The sequence below is a fragment of the Hibiscus syriacus genome, unplaced genomic scaffold (genome assembly GCF_006381635.1).
Source record: "Hibiscus syriacus cultivar Baekdansim isolate YM2019G1 unplaced genomic scaffold, ASM638163v2 tig00109925_pilon, whole genome shotgun sequence".
NCBI lineage: Eukaryota > Viridiplantae > Streptophyta > Magnoliopsida > Malvales > Malvaceae > Hibiscus > Hibiscus syriacus.
In genome coordinates this window covers 243680-260005 of record NW_024062531.1, presented here as the reverse complement: position 1 = coordinate 260005, position 16326 = coordinate 243680, and the positions used below count along the sequence as shown (strand labels likewise).

The following is a 16326-nucleotide window of genomic DNA, read 5'->3' as shown; positions in this document are numbered from 1 at the left end:
TATTTATATTATCATGAACATTATCGATACCCCAATATTAAACTCTTTTTATTTTAAGCCTATCAGACAAACAATATCAGTATTATTCTTCCAACATCGATACTCTAAATTGAGATTGCTCTGTTTTTCTCAAGTTAAACTTCAAAAAATTTCCCCTAAGGCCCTCCCAAGACCCCTAAACGCTATTTAAGTCTTATATAGGGTCAAAGTATCATAAAAGGTTTTTCCTTTAAGCATGAATAACATCAATACTCAAAATTCATGCCAAAACACAATATGAACTGAAACAACATAGAGAAGCAAGCAATCATATTTATGACCTACAAGTAGTAAAGGTGAGTCATTTGTGTGTTACCTTAACACTAGCTAAAAAATAATGACCTCAAGGTCACCCAAGTACCAACTTCTTCTTGTTCTTACCCTTAGAGTTTTCTCAAACTTCTCTAACTAGCCAAAAGCAAACAAAAGGATTATTAACTTACTACAAGGTTCCAAAACCTTAGGGGTAGATTTGGAGTCTCCTATAATTCCACAAGCCAAAACCTATCTAAACTCCCACCATGGCCAAACCCAATAATTGATGGCTTAAAACGAAGCTTTAAGTGAGAAAATTGTAGTTTTTACCTTCATAAAATCGTTCTAGCAAAGAAAGAGGACCAAGCTTTCACCTTTGACAACTTACAAGAGGAATAGAGAAAAGAAAAGATGATGATGAAGAAGAAGAAGACAAGATAAAAAGCCTTCCCAATGTGTGACCTCACAACTCTTGATGAAATTCAATCTTATTTTTAAACAATAGTAAAATTATTGCTTTGGTCATTCCTATTTAACCCTTAATTCAAAAATATACTTTTTATCATCCTTTGGGCTAAACCCAGGCCCAAGTCCAACTTTCTACAAATCACTTTACAAGGCCTAACATGACACTTTAAGCCTAAAACCTTGCCCAAAACTATTAACCCGTATTTTGGAGTGTTATAGATAAGGTTGAAGACTTTGAAATTCTCCACCACTATCAGTATACAGTGAAATAATTTTTATTTGGAATTGACACTCAAGCAAGGGGTGCAATATTTTGAAAGTGTGTAGAACCTTATTTTTTATTTTTAAAGTAAACAACTATATATATTTGGAGAATTGGTCAACAAATAAAACATAATACATTTTGTTGTCAATGGATAAAATAGGAAATGATCCCCACATGTCACTATAAATCAAATATAGAGGTTTTGTACTCCGTAAAGAGTTTTTTGAAAAAGGTTATATGTGACTTTTATTAGAATGACAAGAATGACAAATAAATTGCTTTTGAGAATCAAAAATAGGAATTAAACAAAAATGTAAAGTTTTATTGAGAGTGTGATGATGGGATGGCCCTAAGCATTGATGCCAGAGGTGATAAGGAACAACAATAGAGCATTTTGGTGGAGTAGAGACACTATATGATGACCATTTATGAAGTTTAACACCCACAGACCGATGCAGGTGACCCGATTCGATCCGAGGTGTTACATTAAGGCCACCGGAGTGACACACAATAAAAAACTAGGAATATTTAAAATTTTTGTTAAAATGTGTAAAATCATAAAACAATTTATAAATACATACATGTTTCAGACTCATTATAAAAAATCAAATGTGACATACATGCCCTTTAATTACACATGTATCGTACTCTGCAAGCAAAGTCGAATAGAACTCCCAATACTGAAGTTGATAGTTACACTAGATTAATTCTTTTAACCTAAAATGAAGAGTAAAAGAGTGAACTTTGGGAAGCTCAGTAATACATAACTACCAAGTGATGTTGAAGGACATGTAGATAAATGGAAAAAAGTATATTTCCTTGTTGATTCAGATGTCTATAGGTTTTAGGGATGAGCTGAGGTCCACAAAGAATTACCAGCTTGATCAGAGTTGAACCTCCATACTCTAGAATCCTACCCATACAGTATCTAGTAGGAATCAGATAACATATCATGTAACCATGGTTCATAAGCCAGAAAATCAGTAAATCATAAATTTTAGTGAAACACATTTCAAAACAGATAAAACAATCATGTGGTAAATAGGGAACAAACTAGAGGATCCAATTATTTTCTGGAGGTACTAAGAAATTATCAGAGTGAAACACGAAACTTCTGCAAACTGATTAAATTCAAAATTGAGATCCTTAAAAAAGGGGGTTTGATATCTGATGTATTCATCAGTCATTAGGGAAGTGATTTATCAAGATCATATAGTATTCAAATATTTTCATAGGCAATTGATTGTTATCAAGAAGGAAAACGTATAACTTCTGTAGATTGGACGAAATTTAGAATCGAGGACCCTATAAAAAAGGTTCGTTCATTAATAGATCTAATCAACCTTCCGAAATTGATGTTTCAAAATTCACATAAGATTTGAGTGTATTAAAAAGGTACTTGGGAACCTTTACATCAGAATTTTTGAAGACTCAGAGAAAACATGAGTGTTTCCATTGTTCAGGCAATTATGGGTATTTCGAACATTTTAATTTCTGATGGTTTCTTAGTAACTTAATACAATAAGGGTAAAACAGTAATTTGCATTATTATAAATTTATATCGCATTATCATGACTTCAAGTCAAATCGTACTAATCGATCTCCACCTTGTAAAACTTGTCAATAAATCAGACTAATATATTTCACGAATAATCACTTTTTATATTGATTATACTGGTTGAACTAGTCACTTCCAGAATCATCACTGAACGGAACTAGAGGAGACAATCATGAATTCGATGGCATTATATTTAATATTAGACAGTTTCCACAAGTGTTTTCTTAACCAGTTTAGACATTTGCCACAAGTGTTGCATAAGCAAACATTATTACAAATTACTAATAATATGCTTACACTTTAAACCTTTATAGATGCATTGTGTTGGCTAGCTTTACAAAGGCTACCAATGAGAGGTCGTGACGAGAGTGAATCTTCATCTAACTGAGGAAATTTTCTTGAACTCGTGAAACAATTAGCCTCTTATAATAAAGATGTTGAAAAAGTTGTATTAGAAAAATGCTTCTTACACTTCGCATGAGATACAAAAGAAGATTTTACATATTCTGACAGAGAAAATTAAGAGAGCAATTCGTGAAGAAATTGGTGAAGAAAAATTTTGTGTTATTATTGATGAAGCAAGGGATGTATCAAGAAAACAACAAATGGAACAATCTTGTTGAGAGTTCAAAGATACTTTTGTAGAAATTTAGAGGCGATGGATGGAATAATCTTTTTATGGAGGTTACCTCATTTTGTGAAAGTAGCAACATAGATATCGCATATATGAGTTCTTTTTATAGAGAAAAAGGAGGCCACACTCGTCGCTAACAAGATCATTTTACAGCTGAACATCATTATCAAGTAGAAGTTTTTTATGCTACAGTTGATGTTCAACTACAAGAGTTAAACAATAGATTTAATGAGAAGTCGATAGAGTTAATAACTATTGGTTATGGTTTGGAGCCAAGAGATGGTGACAAAATTTTCAAGGTTGAAAACTTTTTCAATCTTTTGAATAAATTTTATCCGGAGGATTTCACGGAAGTTGAAAAGAATGATTTATGAACAAAATTGCGTCATTATGAGGTGGAGTTATCTTGGAATTCAAGTCTAAGAAAATTGTTGACAATCTCTGACATGAGTCAGTGGTTGGTGGATACTAGGAAAGTGAACACTTATCCATACATATATATATTTCGAACGGTAAAACTTCTATTGACTCTCTCAGTTTCTACATCAAGTGATGAAAGAGTTTTTTCTACAACAAGTGCTGAAAGAGTTTTTTCTACAATGAATATCATCAAGACAACACTTCGCAACAAAATGGAGGATGAATTTTTTGAGAGTTGCATGCTTATCAATATTGAAAGAGATATTGCAAGGAGCTTTAGTACAACATCGCTCGTTGATACATTTCAAGATTTGAAAGAACGACGTGTTTTATTGTGATTATGTGATAGTTATGTCTTTTGCACTTTTTAAAATCATATTTTTTATTATTTACTTTAATTTAATTTTAAATTTTAATTTGTTATTTCATATAAACATAGAACTATGCATATTTGATGTTATCAATTATATATTTTTTTGAAATAAACAAATAATAAAGGTAAAATTATATATATAACTTAAAGTTGTTAATAAGATATGACCTCTGTTGAGATCCGGTTCTAACTCTGTCCCTACTTCTCACGTATCTCACATTGGTGGATATAAGCTTTCTATTTTTCCTCAATACTATTCACAAGTAGCTTTATTTAATCATCAATTTCTCGTTCATCATTCAATCATTTTGAATGAGTAAAATATAACTGTAATTTTATGAGTCGATCTCTATATTTACTTATTGAAAATATGCCTCAGTTTAAAAATATCCATTTTTTCCAACATGGACAACTTAACAGGTTTAGTTTGATAGGTGTGCGTATTTGTTAAGTCAAATATAACATTTTTTTTCTCTTCTCATCACTCTCATGTCGAAACGCTGCAAATTGTTATCTTGTTGTGAACTATTCCCACTTATAATCAACGTTTGAATTCTCGTACTCAACTTCCCACTTCATGCGAACTATTCCCTAGCCTTCGAAGGGTTCGACCGTCTAGATACTTCGCGTCGTCCACATCATGTAAGTGCACCCCCAATGCCATCGGGTTTAATTTCGCACCAATTTGCATCCCAACACTAATACATGAGGCAGAGTCTAGTCTTGCACATTCTACAACACCTAAGTTGGTTTATATACATAAACATTTCTTACACTTGGTATCCCATGTTGGTGGATATAAGCGTCCTATTTTTCCTCAATACTATTCACAAGTAGCTTACTTTAATCATTAATTCTTCATTCATTTTGAACATATGATATACTATTGTAAATGTCTCATGAAACAAAATATAACTGTAATTTTATGAATCGAATTTCCATTTTTTCTTATTGAAAATATGCCTCAAAGTTTCAAAATATCCAATTTTGTCCAACATGGACAACATAAGAGGTTTAATGTGATAGATGTGCGTATTTATTTTAGCTTAATGTACCATTCTTTCTTCTCACCACTTCATGTCGAAACGCTACAACATCCTATCTTGTTACCAGAAGTGAGCATTCCTTTTATGTATCAATTATAAAGTTGGGCATTTCACACGGAAAAGGATTCTCATATTAGAATCCTTTGTTGACTTTATATTTTACTACAATCGCAGGTGAAGCTGCATTCAAGCTTTCTGATTTAGTATCTGGGGTTGGGTGAAAATAACAAATAGAAACACACTCGAGCTAAGAAAATATACTGCCCATACTATATTTATGTGATTAAGACTTGAGAGATAAGATAAAAGCAAGAGTGTTAAAAGTTTCGAGTCAAATTTTGAAGGAAAGAAAACAGGAAGCCTTTTATCTGAAGGCTGAAAAGAGAGAAGAAAATATATACCAATGGATTAAAATATTTAAACACGAAGTCCTTTTATCTGAATGGCTTGATTCAGCATCATATCATTTTTTTAATAAATAAATGCATTTAATAAGATGTGTCACCATCATTTAAAAATTCTGCATTACAATGTTGTCCTTATCTTATTGAATGCATTTATTTAATGCAAAAGGTAACATTTGACATGTTGGACCAAACCATTATTAGGGGATTTAACGATCAAATCAATAGCACTATAAAAGATAATGGTTTAATTGCAATGAATTTTATTTTGATAGCAAAGTTGCAAACATCATAAAGAATGAATGACCGTTTGAATAATTAACCTATAAAAAATAGGTAATTCGAAATTGTCTGAACTCAAAACTGAATGGAACTGAGTCAAAGAAAATGTTGGTTGTCCACAGCAAAAGGCCAAAAATCAGAGATGTCATCCTTATCTGACACTGCCTTTTTAAAGATATTTTATTGCTCCTTCTTCATTCTCCTACTTTCAGCACAGAAAAATAATAAACAAATCCAAAATGGCTCTGCAGTGCCCTTCCTTTCTCTCTTCCAATTCCCCTCTTCTCTCCCGCCACCGTCTCATCCCTCCCAAGCTCAAACCATCACCGCCATCTCCACCGACCCATCAAAGCCGGCGGCGTCTGTCTCCACCTCCTCCCCTTCAATCCCCGCCAAATGGAGCATCGACAGCTGGATGTCCAAGAAGGCTCTCCAGATTCCCGAATACCCAGATCAAAACGACCTCGAATCTGTCCTCCAGACTCTATCCACGTTCCCTCCGGTGGTCTTTGCCGGGGAGGCGAGAAAACTCGAGGAGAAGCTGGGACAAGCTGCTCTCGGAAATGCTTTCTTGCTACAAGGCGGTGACTGTGCCGAGAGCTTCAAAGAGTTCAATGCTAATACCATTCGTGACACTTTCAGGGTCCTTCTCCAAATGGGTGTCGTCCTTATGTTCGGTGGCCAAATGCCTGTTATCAAGGTCCATCTCCGTCTCTTTTATTTGTTTCATTTCATTTCATTCTGTTCTTTTTCATGTTGGAATGGAGATTGGTGTATTACAATTGGAAAACCTAGCCTTCCATTAGGGCTTGGTCTTTTATTTCTTTTATCGTAGCTTGAACTGCATGGTTTGATTTGTTTAGGTGGGTAATTAGGTGCTCATATCAAAGATGTATATACTTGATTTCTTATGCCTTCTTGATTGTTAATACTTAATTAGGTACCTAGTTGCTTTTGTGGTGATAGAACTAGAATTATGGGAATTATGGGGATTGGGGCTTAAGTTATTGTCGATTCACAAACTTGGTCACGGGACTCGATTATTTAAGATTACCGGCCTTTCTATCCGAAAAAGCTAATTATCATATTCAGTGGCAGTGGGATAATGTATTTAAGTACATGGCTATGATTCTTTAGGTAGGAAGAATGGCAGGTCAGTTTGCCAAGCCAAGATCAGATCCATTCGAGGAGAAGGATGGTGTGAAGCTTCCGAGTTATAGAGGTGACAATATAAATGGTGATTCTTTTGATGAGAAAGAACGTGTTCCAGATCCCCATAGGATGATCAGGGCCTATTGCCAATCAGTGGCCACTTTGAACCTTTTGCGGGCTTTTGCTACCGGCGGGTATGCGGCCATGCAAAGAGTCACTCAATGGAATCTAGACTTCACCGAGCACAGTGAGCAGGGGGACAGGTATATTTATTTGCCTTGAATGAACTGTTTGTTTTATGCACCAAAAAGTTAATGTCTGTTTTATATCCAGTTTTGCATTGTTATCTGGGATGCAAAATGCTTTGCCTCGATATATGGGAACCATTTACTGTAGGATTGTTGTAGTTAATTTGTATTTTGAGATCTTTGTGATCTTTTTAATGTTGGAAATGCTGGTTTTGGTTTGTCTGAGCAGGTATCGTGAACTGGCTCACCGAGTAGATGAGGCGATGGGGTTCATGACTGCAGCTGGTCTCACAGTTGGTCACCTATCATGACAACTACGGATTTTTGGACATCTCACGAGTGCTTGCTCTTGCCTTACGAGCAAGCACTCACTAGGGAGGATTCAACCACCGGGCTTTACTACGACTGCTCTGCACACATGCTTTGGGTTGGGGAAAGAACCCGCCAGCTTGATGGTGCTCATGTTGAATTTTTAAGGGGAGTTGCTAATCCACTTGGAATAAAGGTGCGTTTCTTATGCTTCAGCTAACTGCACTAAACTTTGTACCGTGTCAATAATTTTCACTGACCAATAGGTGTTCTTTTAAAGCAGTTGATGTTGGTGATTAGTAACTGTGATTTACCGGGCAAAAGAATTTAAGTTATAAAAATAGCATCGTTCTGCAGGTTAGTGATAAGATGGATCCCAGTGAGCTAGTTAGACTCGTTGAAATTCTAAATCCTCCGAACAAGCCGGCAGAATAACAGTCATCGTAAGGATGGGAGCTGAGAATATGCAAGTGAAACTTCCCCATTTGATCAGGGCAGTCCGCGGAGCTGGGCAGATCGTAACTTGGGTTTGCGACCCCATGCATGGGAACACCATTAAAGCTCCTTGTGGACTGAAAACTCGTTCCTTCGATGCCATTAGGGTACGGGTGCTGAAATATTTTCTTTTTGACGACTTATTTACAATTACCTTTTCCAAGTTACTAAGAAGGCATTGATTTACTATATGCAACTGTAATTTATGGGGGGGAAAAAGTCTGAAATCCTATGATAGTAGCTCTTAATTATAATTTATGTTATCGTAGGCTGAAGTGAGGGCATTCTTCGATGTGCATGATCAAGAAGGTAGCTATCCTGGAGGAATTCATTTAGAGATGACGGGGCAGAATGTGACTGAATGTGTTGGAGGCTCGAGAACTATAACCTATAATGATCTGAGTTCGCGCTATCACACCCATTGCGATCCGAGGCTCAATGCTTCTCAATCTCTAGAGCTCGCCTTCATTATCGCAGAGCGGTTAAGAAAACGGAGGCTTGCGTCACGGAAGCTTATGGGCTCCCGTTGATCGTATATTTAGATGGTTTTCTCAGAGATAAAGATGGAGGAATGGATTTTGATGCTATCTATATGCGATATAAGACTATTGTTTCCTTTTAGGGTTAATCGGTGTTTTGCTTGAGAGGCAAGCAATGATATGAACATGGTTTGGATTTTAGTAATGTTAAAAAACTATTACTAATCTTTAATAATGCATCAATGATATAAAAAATAATAAACTAGACTACGTGTTCACTTCTTTAATATTTCCATATTATATATATTCATGATTATATGTTACATTTTCATTTTATTTTCCTTTTTACACCAAACTAGAACCAAACTAGAATTCACCCACTCCAAATATCTACATAGTACGTCACTCCATCCATGCCACGTTTACCCGTTACCATGTCCATCTTCATCAGTGATTTCCGCCACGTGTCCCATCTCCCATACCTCCGATTTCATCCACGTGTCCCAATCAAACAAGCGTCTCGCACGTTGATTTTTTAGGATCCCACATAGCCGGCAACAAGTATTTCCGGCCGTTAACCCCGTTAGCGTTGTAACTCGCACCGGTGCTCTTCTCCACCAATAGATTACCGGGATATCCCGGGTAAGAAGCCGATCCGAAGATCCCCGTGCAAGCTGAAACCGCCTCCAACGGTGCGTCGCCCGGCCCCTGGAATACCCGTTATTAAACGGATTGATAACGGTGTTAGCCAATAGGGTGGCCAAGTTAATGACCATCCCGTCAACACCAACGTCTCCGTTGGGAGCAACCAAAGGCGGCGTTTGGGGACCATAAATGGGCTGATGAAACGGCCAAGCGCATTGACCAGGACACTGAGTCTCCGAATTCCCGACCCAGAAAAAGATACCCCGACCGACCCGGGTTGACCCGTGAGTCCCGCACCTCATGCAAAAGCCTTCAATGGCGACATCTTTCGCCGTGAGGATCACGCTGATAGTGTTGACGTCGTTAAATTTACGGGACAAAGCCGGCAAGTGTGAATTCTTAAGAATTTTACCGAGCGGGTAGTTTTCGAGGAGGACTTGCTTGCCCACAACTAAGGTTGACGAGCCGCTCTTGTATTTCTGAGTAGTTTCCCACCATGAAGAGGCGGACGGAACCCTGAGCTTCGGGGAACTCAAAGATAGAATGAAGTCGACGATTATGGAGCGTTGACTAGGGGTAAACTTACCGTACCAGATGAGATTGACGGTGATTTTGTCCTTTAGGAGGGGTCCATTGTGGCACTTCAACACCAGTGGTTGCTGGGAAAAGGCAAAAGGGATTATACAGAAGAGGAAAAGAGTGGCGCAGTTGTAAATAGAAGCCACCATTGGTTTAGCCATGGGAGTGAAAGGTGAGGACTGAAGAGGAAGTGGGGAGTTAAGGTGATTTATAGGAAATAGCCGTAGGAGAAGAGGTGTCAACGTCAGAAAAGGAAAACGTGGAGTGCGATTCTTGGATATCAAATGTGAAGTGGAGTATTGCCAGTTGGCGGTCTCAATAGGTTAAATATAACTAAACTGTGGGACACACAAAACTGTTTGCTTTCGATTCCAGATTCGAAAAACAATATAAAATACGATCATGATATTTTCAAATGGAGGTCCCCTAACCATATCTTCCCAACCACTTCCAAGATTTTACCTGCACTAGATGAAGAAGGAAATTTATATATCCATCAGCTATACTGAAATTCGAGATTTGCTCGTTTTAATTTTCATTTTACAAATTACAACAAATTAATAACAATTTTTATTTTATTTTTTATTACAACAAATTTTATTATTATCATTAAAGTGGTGATTAAGAATATCAATGGGACGAGCGGATTTGAATGGATATATATTTCGTGGTGGTAGAGTAGGGATGAGGAATCCAAATTATATTCATTGTAAGTGATGGGAGATATATCATTTTATGAATTTGAATAGTATATAATTTTTTTATTTTTAATATTATAATTTAATTTATTAAATTAAAGGATCATAATAATTTTTAAATAGTGGCAAATCAAATAATATCACACATATGATGTTATTATGCAAGCTAAATATTTCATACTATTTTTTTATATAAAAATAGTTTATATTTATTTAACTAACACCTATAAATATATATTATGTAGTGAATTGTGAGACGACTACAATAGAGATCAAGTCTCAGGAATCAGGATTCACATGAATGTTAAGTAAAAATAATTTGAATCTTACGAACCATGAGGTAATAATGATTTTATAGTGAATCACAAATATGAGAACAAGAATAAGACTTTTTGATAGGGATAAATACAATAGGAGCATGATGTACTCAACCCGTCTAATTAACATCTCTATTAAAAATATGAATTTTTATTTGCTTTTTAAAATCATACAATTTTGAGTGACATGTAAATTCTTTTTTACTTGGATACAAGAATAATATAAAATTTTAAAATGTTATTGTAATGGTTGCTATTCGATTAGGGTTTTTTTAGAAAAGAAATTTAGGGATTTAAAGAAAGATTGAGATGAAAAGAAGAAGAAAATTCATTTAATTTGCTTAGATAGATTTCTCATTACACCATTGCTCCTCTATATCAACCAAGTACAAAATTCTAACTAAAGTATTCTTTACAGTGTGCAGGTACTAACGTCTGCGACGTGGCCAAAGCCTTTGTCCTGGTCTCTCGTCCTTGTTGGATCCTTAGTCGTTAGGCTCATCTTCCAATCTACCTGATTCTGACCTCTTGCATTTCTTGTGTTAATCAACCCACTGCTTTTAATGTATTCTTCAGGCCCACGGTAAAACACCCATTTTGGCTAATTTCATTCCCCCCATTTTTTTGCTAAAATCCTCAATTCTTTCACCCCGAAACCCTAATCTCTTCCCCTTTCCATACATAGTCATAGCATTTCCCCTCATTCTGTTGATCATTGTCCCCAAGGATCGAATTCTGGAAATTGCGATTTGAGAACAATATCATCTTCTCACATAGCGTTTTTTATCCCCAAGTTAGTCCACTAAACCAACAATTAGGCCACTATCTGGTTTTGTCTTTTCACTACCCTTTTGTCAAGAATAATCGCGAGGTAGATTTTTATTTGGCCTTCAACACTCGTTTCTAGTGGACTCGTCGAGTTAACCACTTCCTTTTCCACCTTTTTCATCAGGAGATTGACATGAAAGATTGGGTGTATTTTCGAATGCACCGATAGTTCTAACTCATAAGCCCCTACTCCAATTTTTTCTTAATTTTGTAAGGGCCATAATACCTGACAGTTAACTTCAAGTTATGTATGAGAATTAAGGATAAATGCTTGTAGGGTTGTAATTTTAGGTAAACCTCTTCTCTTTCCTGAAATTCCCTGTCAATTCACTTCATGTATGCATTCTGCTTCCTACGTTGTTGAGCATTGCTTAAATTTTCATCTAATTGCTTATGTATTTTTCCCGTTCTTCCATGGTTTCTTGTATTAAGTTAACAGGGGTATCTCATGTTCCTGTAATTACTGGGGGTATGTACCCATATAGAGCTTCAAAGGGGGTACAATCTAGAGAGGTGTGGTAGTTGGTGTTGTACCACCACTCTTCCATAAGTAGCCATTTTTCCTAACTCTTAGGGTTTACAAAACACATACTTCTCAAGTATTATTCCAAGCATTAATTTATCCTTTCGATTTTCCCATCGTCTGGGGATGGTATGTAGTGTTGAATAATGTGGTAATTCCAATCTGTTTCATCAATTCCTTCTAAAAAAGACTTGTAAAAGTCTTATCTCTATCTGAGATCATCACCTTAGGCCATGCAATTTGTGCACCTTATCCAAATATATTATGGCCACTGTAGTTACAATATAGGGATGAGATGAAGCAAGGAAATGCCCACACTTGGAATACTTATCAATGATAACTAGGATGCAAACCTTCAACGAAATCCATACTAATTACCTCTCATGCTTGGCTAGGAATAGGGATAGGTTGTGGAAAGCATGTACTTGCTAAATGCTCACTTTTAGTCTTTTGGCATGTTTCACATTGTTCTACATGTGCCTTTATTCTAGCCTTCAGACCCAGCTAATAAAAATAAGGCTTAATTCGATGGCAGGTGGCTTGAATTCCCAAATGGACTCCTTGGGGAGAGTCATACAAATATTCCAAAAATCTTTTACCTTAAATCCCCTATTTCACCCACATAGACTCGATTATTATACTCAACACTCATTTTCTAAATTTCCATTCAGGCCATTCATTAGGATTAACCACTACAGCAGTCGTGATCTTTTGGGCTAATGGATCCTTGTCATAGTTCCATTCTATCTCCCTTACCCATTCAAGTATTAAGGTCATGGTGGTTACTTACAGTTCTCCCTCATGTTCTTCATCAATATTTTCTCCCTACTCTAGATCATCTCCTTCTAAAAATTCTAATCTTCTAGACAGTGTATTGTAACAACATTAAGCTTTCCATTTCTATATTGTATCACATAATCAAGTCCTAATAGCTTCAACAATCCCTTATTTTGAATGGTGCTAGTTAGTTTTTTCTCCAATAAATGTTTTAGAGGTTCATGGTTTTTTTTATAATGAAATGACCATTCTTAAGATAGTGTCTCCATTTCGATATAGCCATTAGGATAGTTATATATTCCTTCTTGTAGATGGAATGGTCAGAATGTCTTGGTCCTAGTACCTTGCTCAAGTAAGCTATGGGTCTCCATTCTTGTATCAACACAACCCTGACCCTCTTACATTGACATCCGTTTCTAGGTAGAATGTTTTGTTGAAATTAGGAAGAGTTAAAATCGGAGACTGACACATTGTTTTATTTAACTGTTCAAAGGCCAATTTAGCTTCTGGACTCATTGGAAAGCCCTTTTCTTAAGACAATCAGTGAGGGGATTACTAATCTTTCCATAATTCTTCACAAACTTCCTTTAATACCAGGTGAGCCCCAAAAATCCCCTAAGAGATTTGAGATTATTAGGCATCTGCCATTCCTGCGTTGCTTCAATTTTTGAGCCATTCCTGCGTTGCTTTAATTTTTGAAGGATCTGTTGAAACCTTTTCTGCTAAAATAACATAACCCAAATATTTCACCTTCGATTATCCAAAGAAACATTTACTCATTTTTATATATAACTTGTTATTTCTCAAAAATTCTAAAATTGTCTTCAAATGCATTCAACGAGCTAACAAGCTAGGGCTATAGATGAAAATATCATAAAAAATACTAACAAAAATTTTCTCAGATAAGGACCAAATAATGTATTCATTAAAGATTGGAATGTGGCAGGGGCATCAGTGAGCCCAAAGGGCTTTACCTTAAATTTGAAATGCACATGGTGTGTTCTGAAAGCCATTTTGGGAATATCCTTTTTCTTCACTTTGACCTGCTAGTATATTGACCTCAAATCAATTTTTAAGAAATAAGTAGCTTCAGCTAACTCATCTAACAAATCCTCTACTATTGGTATAGGGAATTTGTTCTTGACAGTCATAGAATTTAATTGTCTCTAGTTAACACATAGTCTCCATGTTTCATCCTTTTTTTTACTAACAAACAAGGGGAAACAAAAGGGATTTTGTTGGTTTGAATTGTAGAAGCCAACAACATGTCTCTAATATGTTTTTTTACTTCAGTTTTCTACTGATGAGGAAATATGTAAGGCCTCAAATTAATTGGTTCAGTTCCCTCCCTTAATACTATGGCATGATCATGACTTCTGTTTGGTGGCATCCTTTTTGGCTCTTCAAAAACATCATGATATTCCCCCAATAAACCTTAAATCTCGAGTAGAACATTTGTCACTATTGTTACTTCTATATTCAAAAAATAAGCCTCTCCTATCACTTCAGGTTTATTTTCTGCGAGCTTTTGCAACTTTGATTCGGTTGTTAATTTAACATAAGAATTTTTCTTCCCCTTGTAACTTAATTTATTGTTCTCCTCTCTCGAAACTTAAGGTTAACTACTTAATGTCCATACTCACTGGACTAAATTGTCTCATCCAATCTACTCCCAACACCATATATATTCCCCCATGCTCAAATGATTAACCTTGCTTTTTCCAACACAGTGAGTTGATTCTGGTCGTACTGTATAACTTCTCCCCACTAGCTACAGTGATGACTAATGGCTAAGTATGCACCACTTCAGTCCCTTATTTAGCGCACTTAGGTACTATGAAGCTATGAGTGCTCCCACTATCCACTAAAATGTTCAAGGTTTTACCTTTGATCAGTATTTGAATTCTGATGGTATTATACCCCAAATTACCAGTAAGTGCATTAATTGAAATCTTCAGGTCCCCTTTATTTCCTTCCTCAGTTGAGTCATTCTCTTCATCGATGTTTTCCTCCTCCTTGGGATTCTCTTCTTCCCTCATCATATGAATATGTTAGGTGTGCATTTATGGCCAGGTGTAAATCGTTCTCCATATATAAAGCACAAGTTATGGGCCCTCCTATATTCAATCAATGTCTATTTATTTTGAGGTTTTGTAACTTGGTTCTTCGAGTTAATTGAATTATGCAAACCTTTTGGCCTTGAGGATGAGCTCATGAGTAGTTGGGTTTAAGCAAATGTTGCTTCCTCTTTTTTTCCATCACTAGGGCTAACTCACAAAGTTTTGCCTTCCTGTAAGCTTTATTCAAGTTCTTGGGTTCGTGTATCCTCACTCAATGCTTGATTTCTTCCTTCAATCCACTCAGAAACATTGACACAAAGTAATCCTCAATAAGATGAGGATTGTGTTACCACATGAAAGGCTTCAGTTCTTTGAACTTCTTTTGATAATTTTTCATCGTTGACCTATAAAGAAGCTTGCTAAACTCTTCAATAAAATTAGCGTAAACTTTTCCACAAAATCTGCTACGCCAAATCACTTGTCCCTTTTGCATGATATACCCATCAAACCAATTCTCAGTCTTTCCAGGTAAGTACATCGCCGCTATATCCATTTTTTGTTCCTTTGAAATGGAAAATATAGAGAAATACTTCTGGCATTTCTTGACCCAACTCCTAGGATTATCCTTGTAACACCGCCAACCCGTACCCGACCCGGATACAAATATGAAGTGTCACATTTGACTTTTCAAAACTTGACTCTTATAACAATCATGAAAATCTAAACTTTTATTAAATAAAATGCGTTAATTTACATAAGTTAGACCCAAAATAATACAAACTCGATCAGAGCATTCGTAATTCACAACTTGTTTACATGCCAACACACTTAATACAACAAAATACATACTTTGTAAATTACTTCTGATATGATCTACTAGTAAAGGTATGTTGTCTCTGCAACTCCAAATTCTGGTCTTCCTGCTTCTTGGTACCTACGTGTAAATCATTTACACACTAAGTCATAGACTTAGTGAGGCATAAAAGAACATGTAACGATAAATTCATTAATATGCACTACTATCAATCAATCATGACATTTCAATTTACATGTATCTAATAAACTATAACATATATGATTATGATAGACACATATGAACCTTAACTTCTTATAAGAGTTTTCATTCAATTTATCTTTGGATGCCCATTTACATTATTGAGAACATGAGGTACGTGAATAAACTGAGATTTGTGCACAAATGCTATCACCATAGCTCGGATAAATTCCCACTAGGGGCACTGAAAGTTTGTCCCGAATGACCACTATGTCCCGAAGGACCACTGATAATCCCTCTACTCTTGGCATGCCAATTATACCTATAGCTCTCATATCGTATAACATGGGCTTAATTATGAGTATCTATCACATTTTCAAATCACTTCTATCTTTCTTATATAAACACATCACATGCACATATATGATCCTTTATCTTTTCATAGATAACTTAGAATTATCCTTCGATGATGTCATTC

At 35.9% G+C, this 16326-nt stretch overlaps 1 protein-coding gene and 1 pseudogene across 1 annotated transcript; one reads left to right on the top strand and one right to left on the bottom strand.

The window, feature by feature from the left end:
- The first annotated feature begins 5951 nt into the window (after positions 1-5951).
- On the top strand, positions 5952-8606 carry LOC120210557 (phospho-2-dehydro-3-deoxyheptonate aldolase 2, chloroplastic-like). The gene is given in 8 exon segments (XM_039209261.1): positions 5952-6065; positions 6068-6444; positions 6882-7159; positions 7374-7444; positions 7447-7649; positions 7811-7877; positions 7880-8055; positions 8218-8606. Coding segments are annotated over 8 exon segments (1515 nt in total). The 5' UTR covers positions 5952-5983; the 3' UTR covers positions 8479-8606.
- Positions 8607-8844: 238 nt separating this feature from the next.
- Positions 8845-9817, bottom strand: LOC120210511 (annotated as a pseudogene).
- Positions 9818-16326: the final 6509 nt, after the last annotated feature.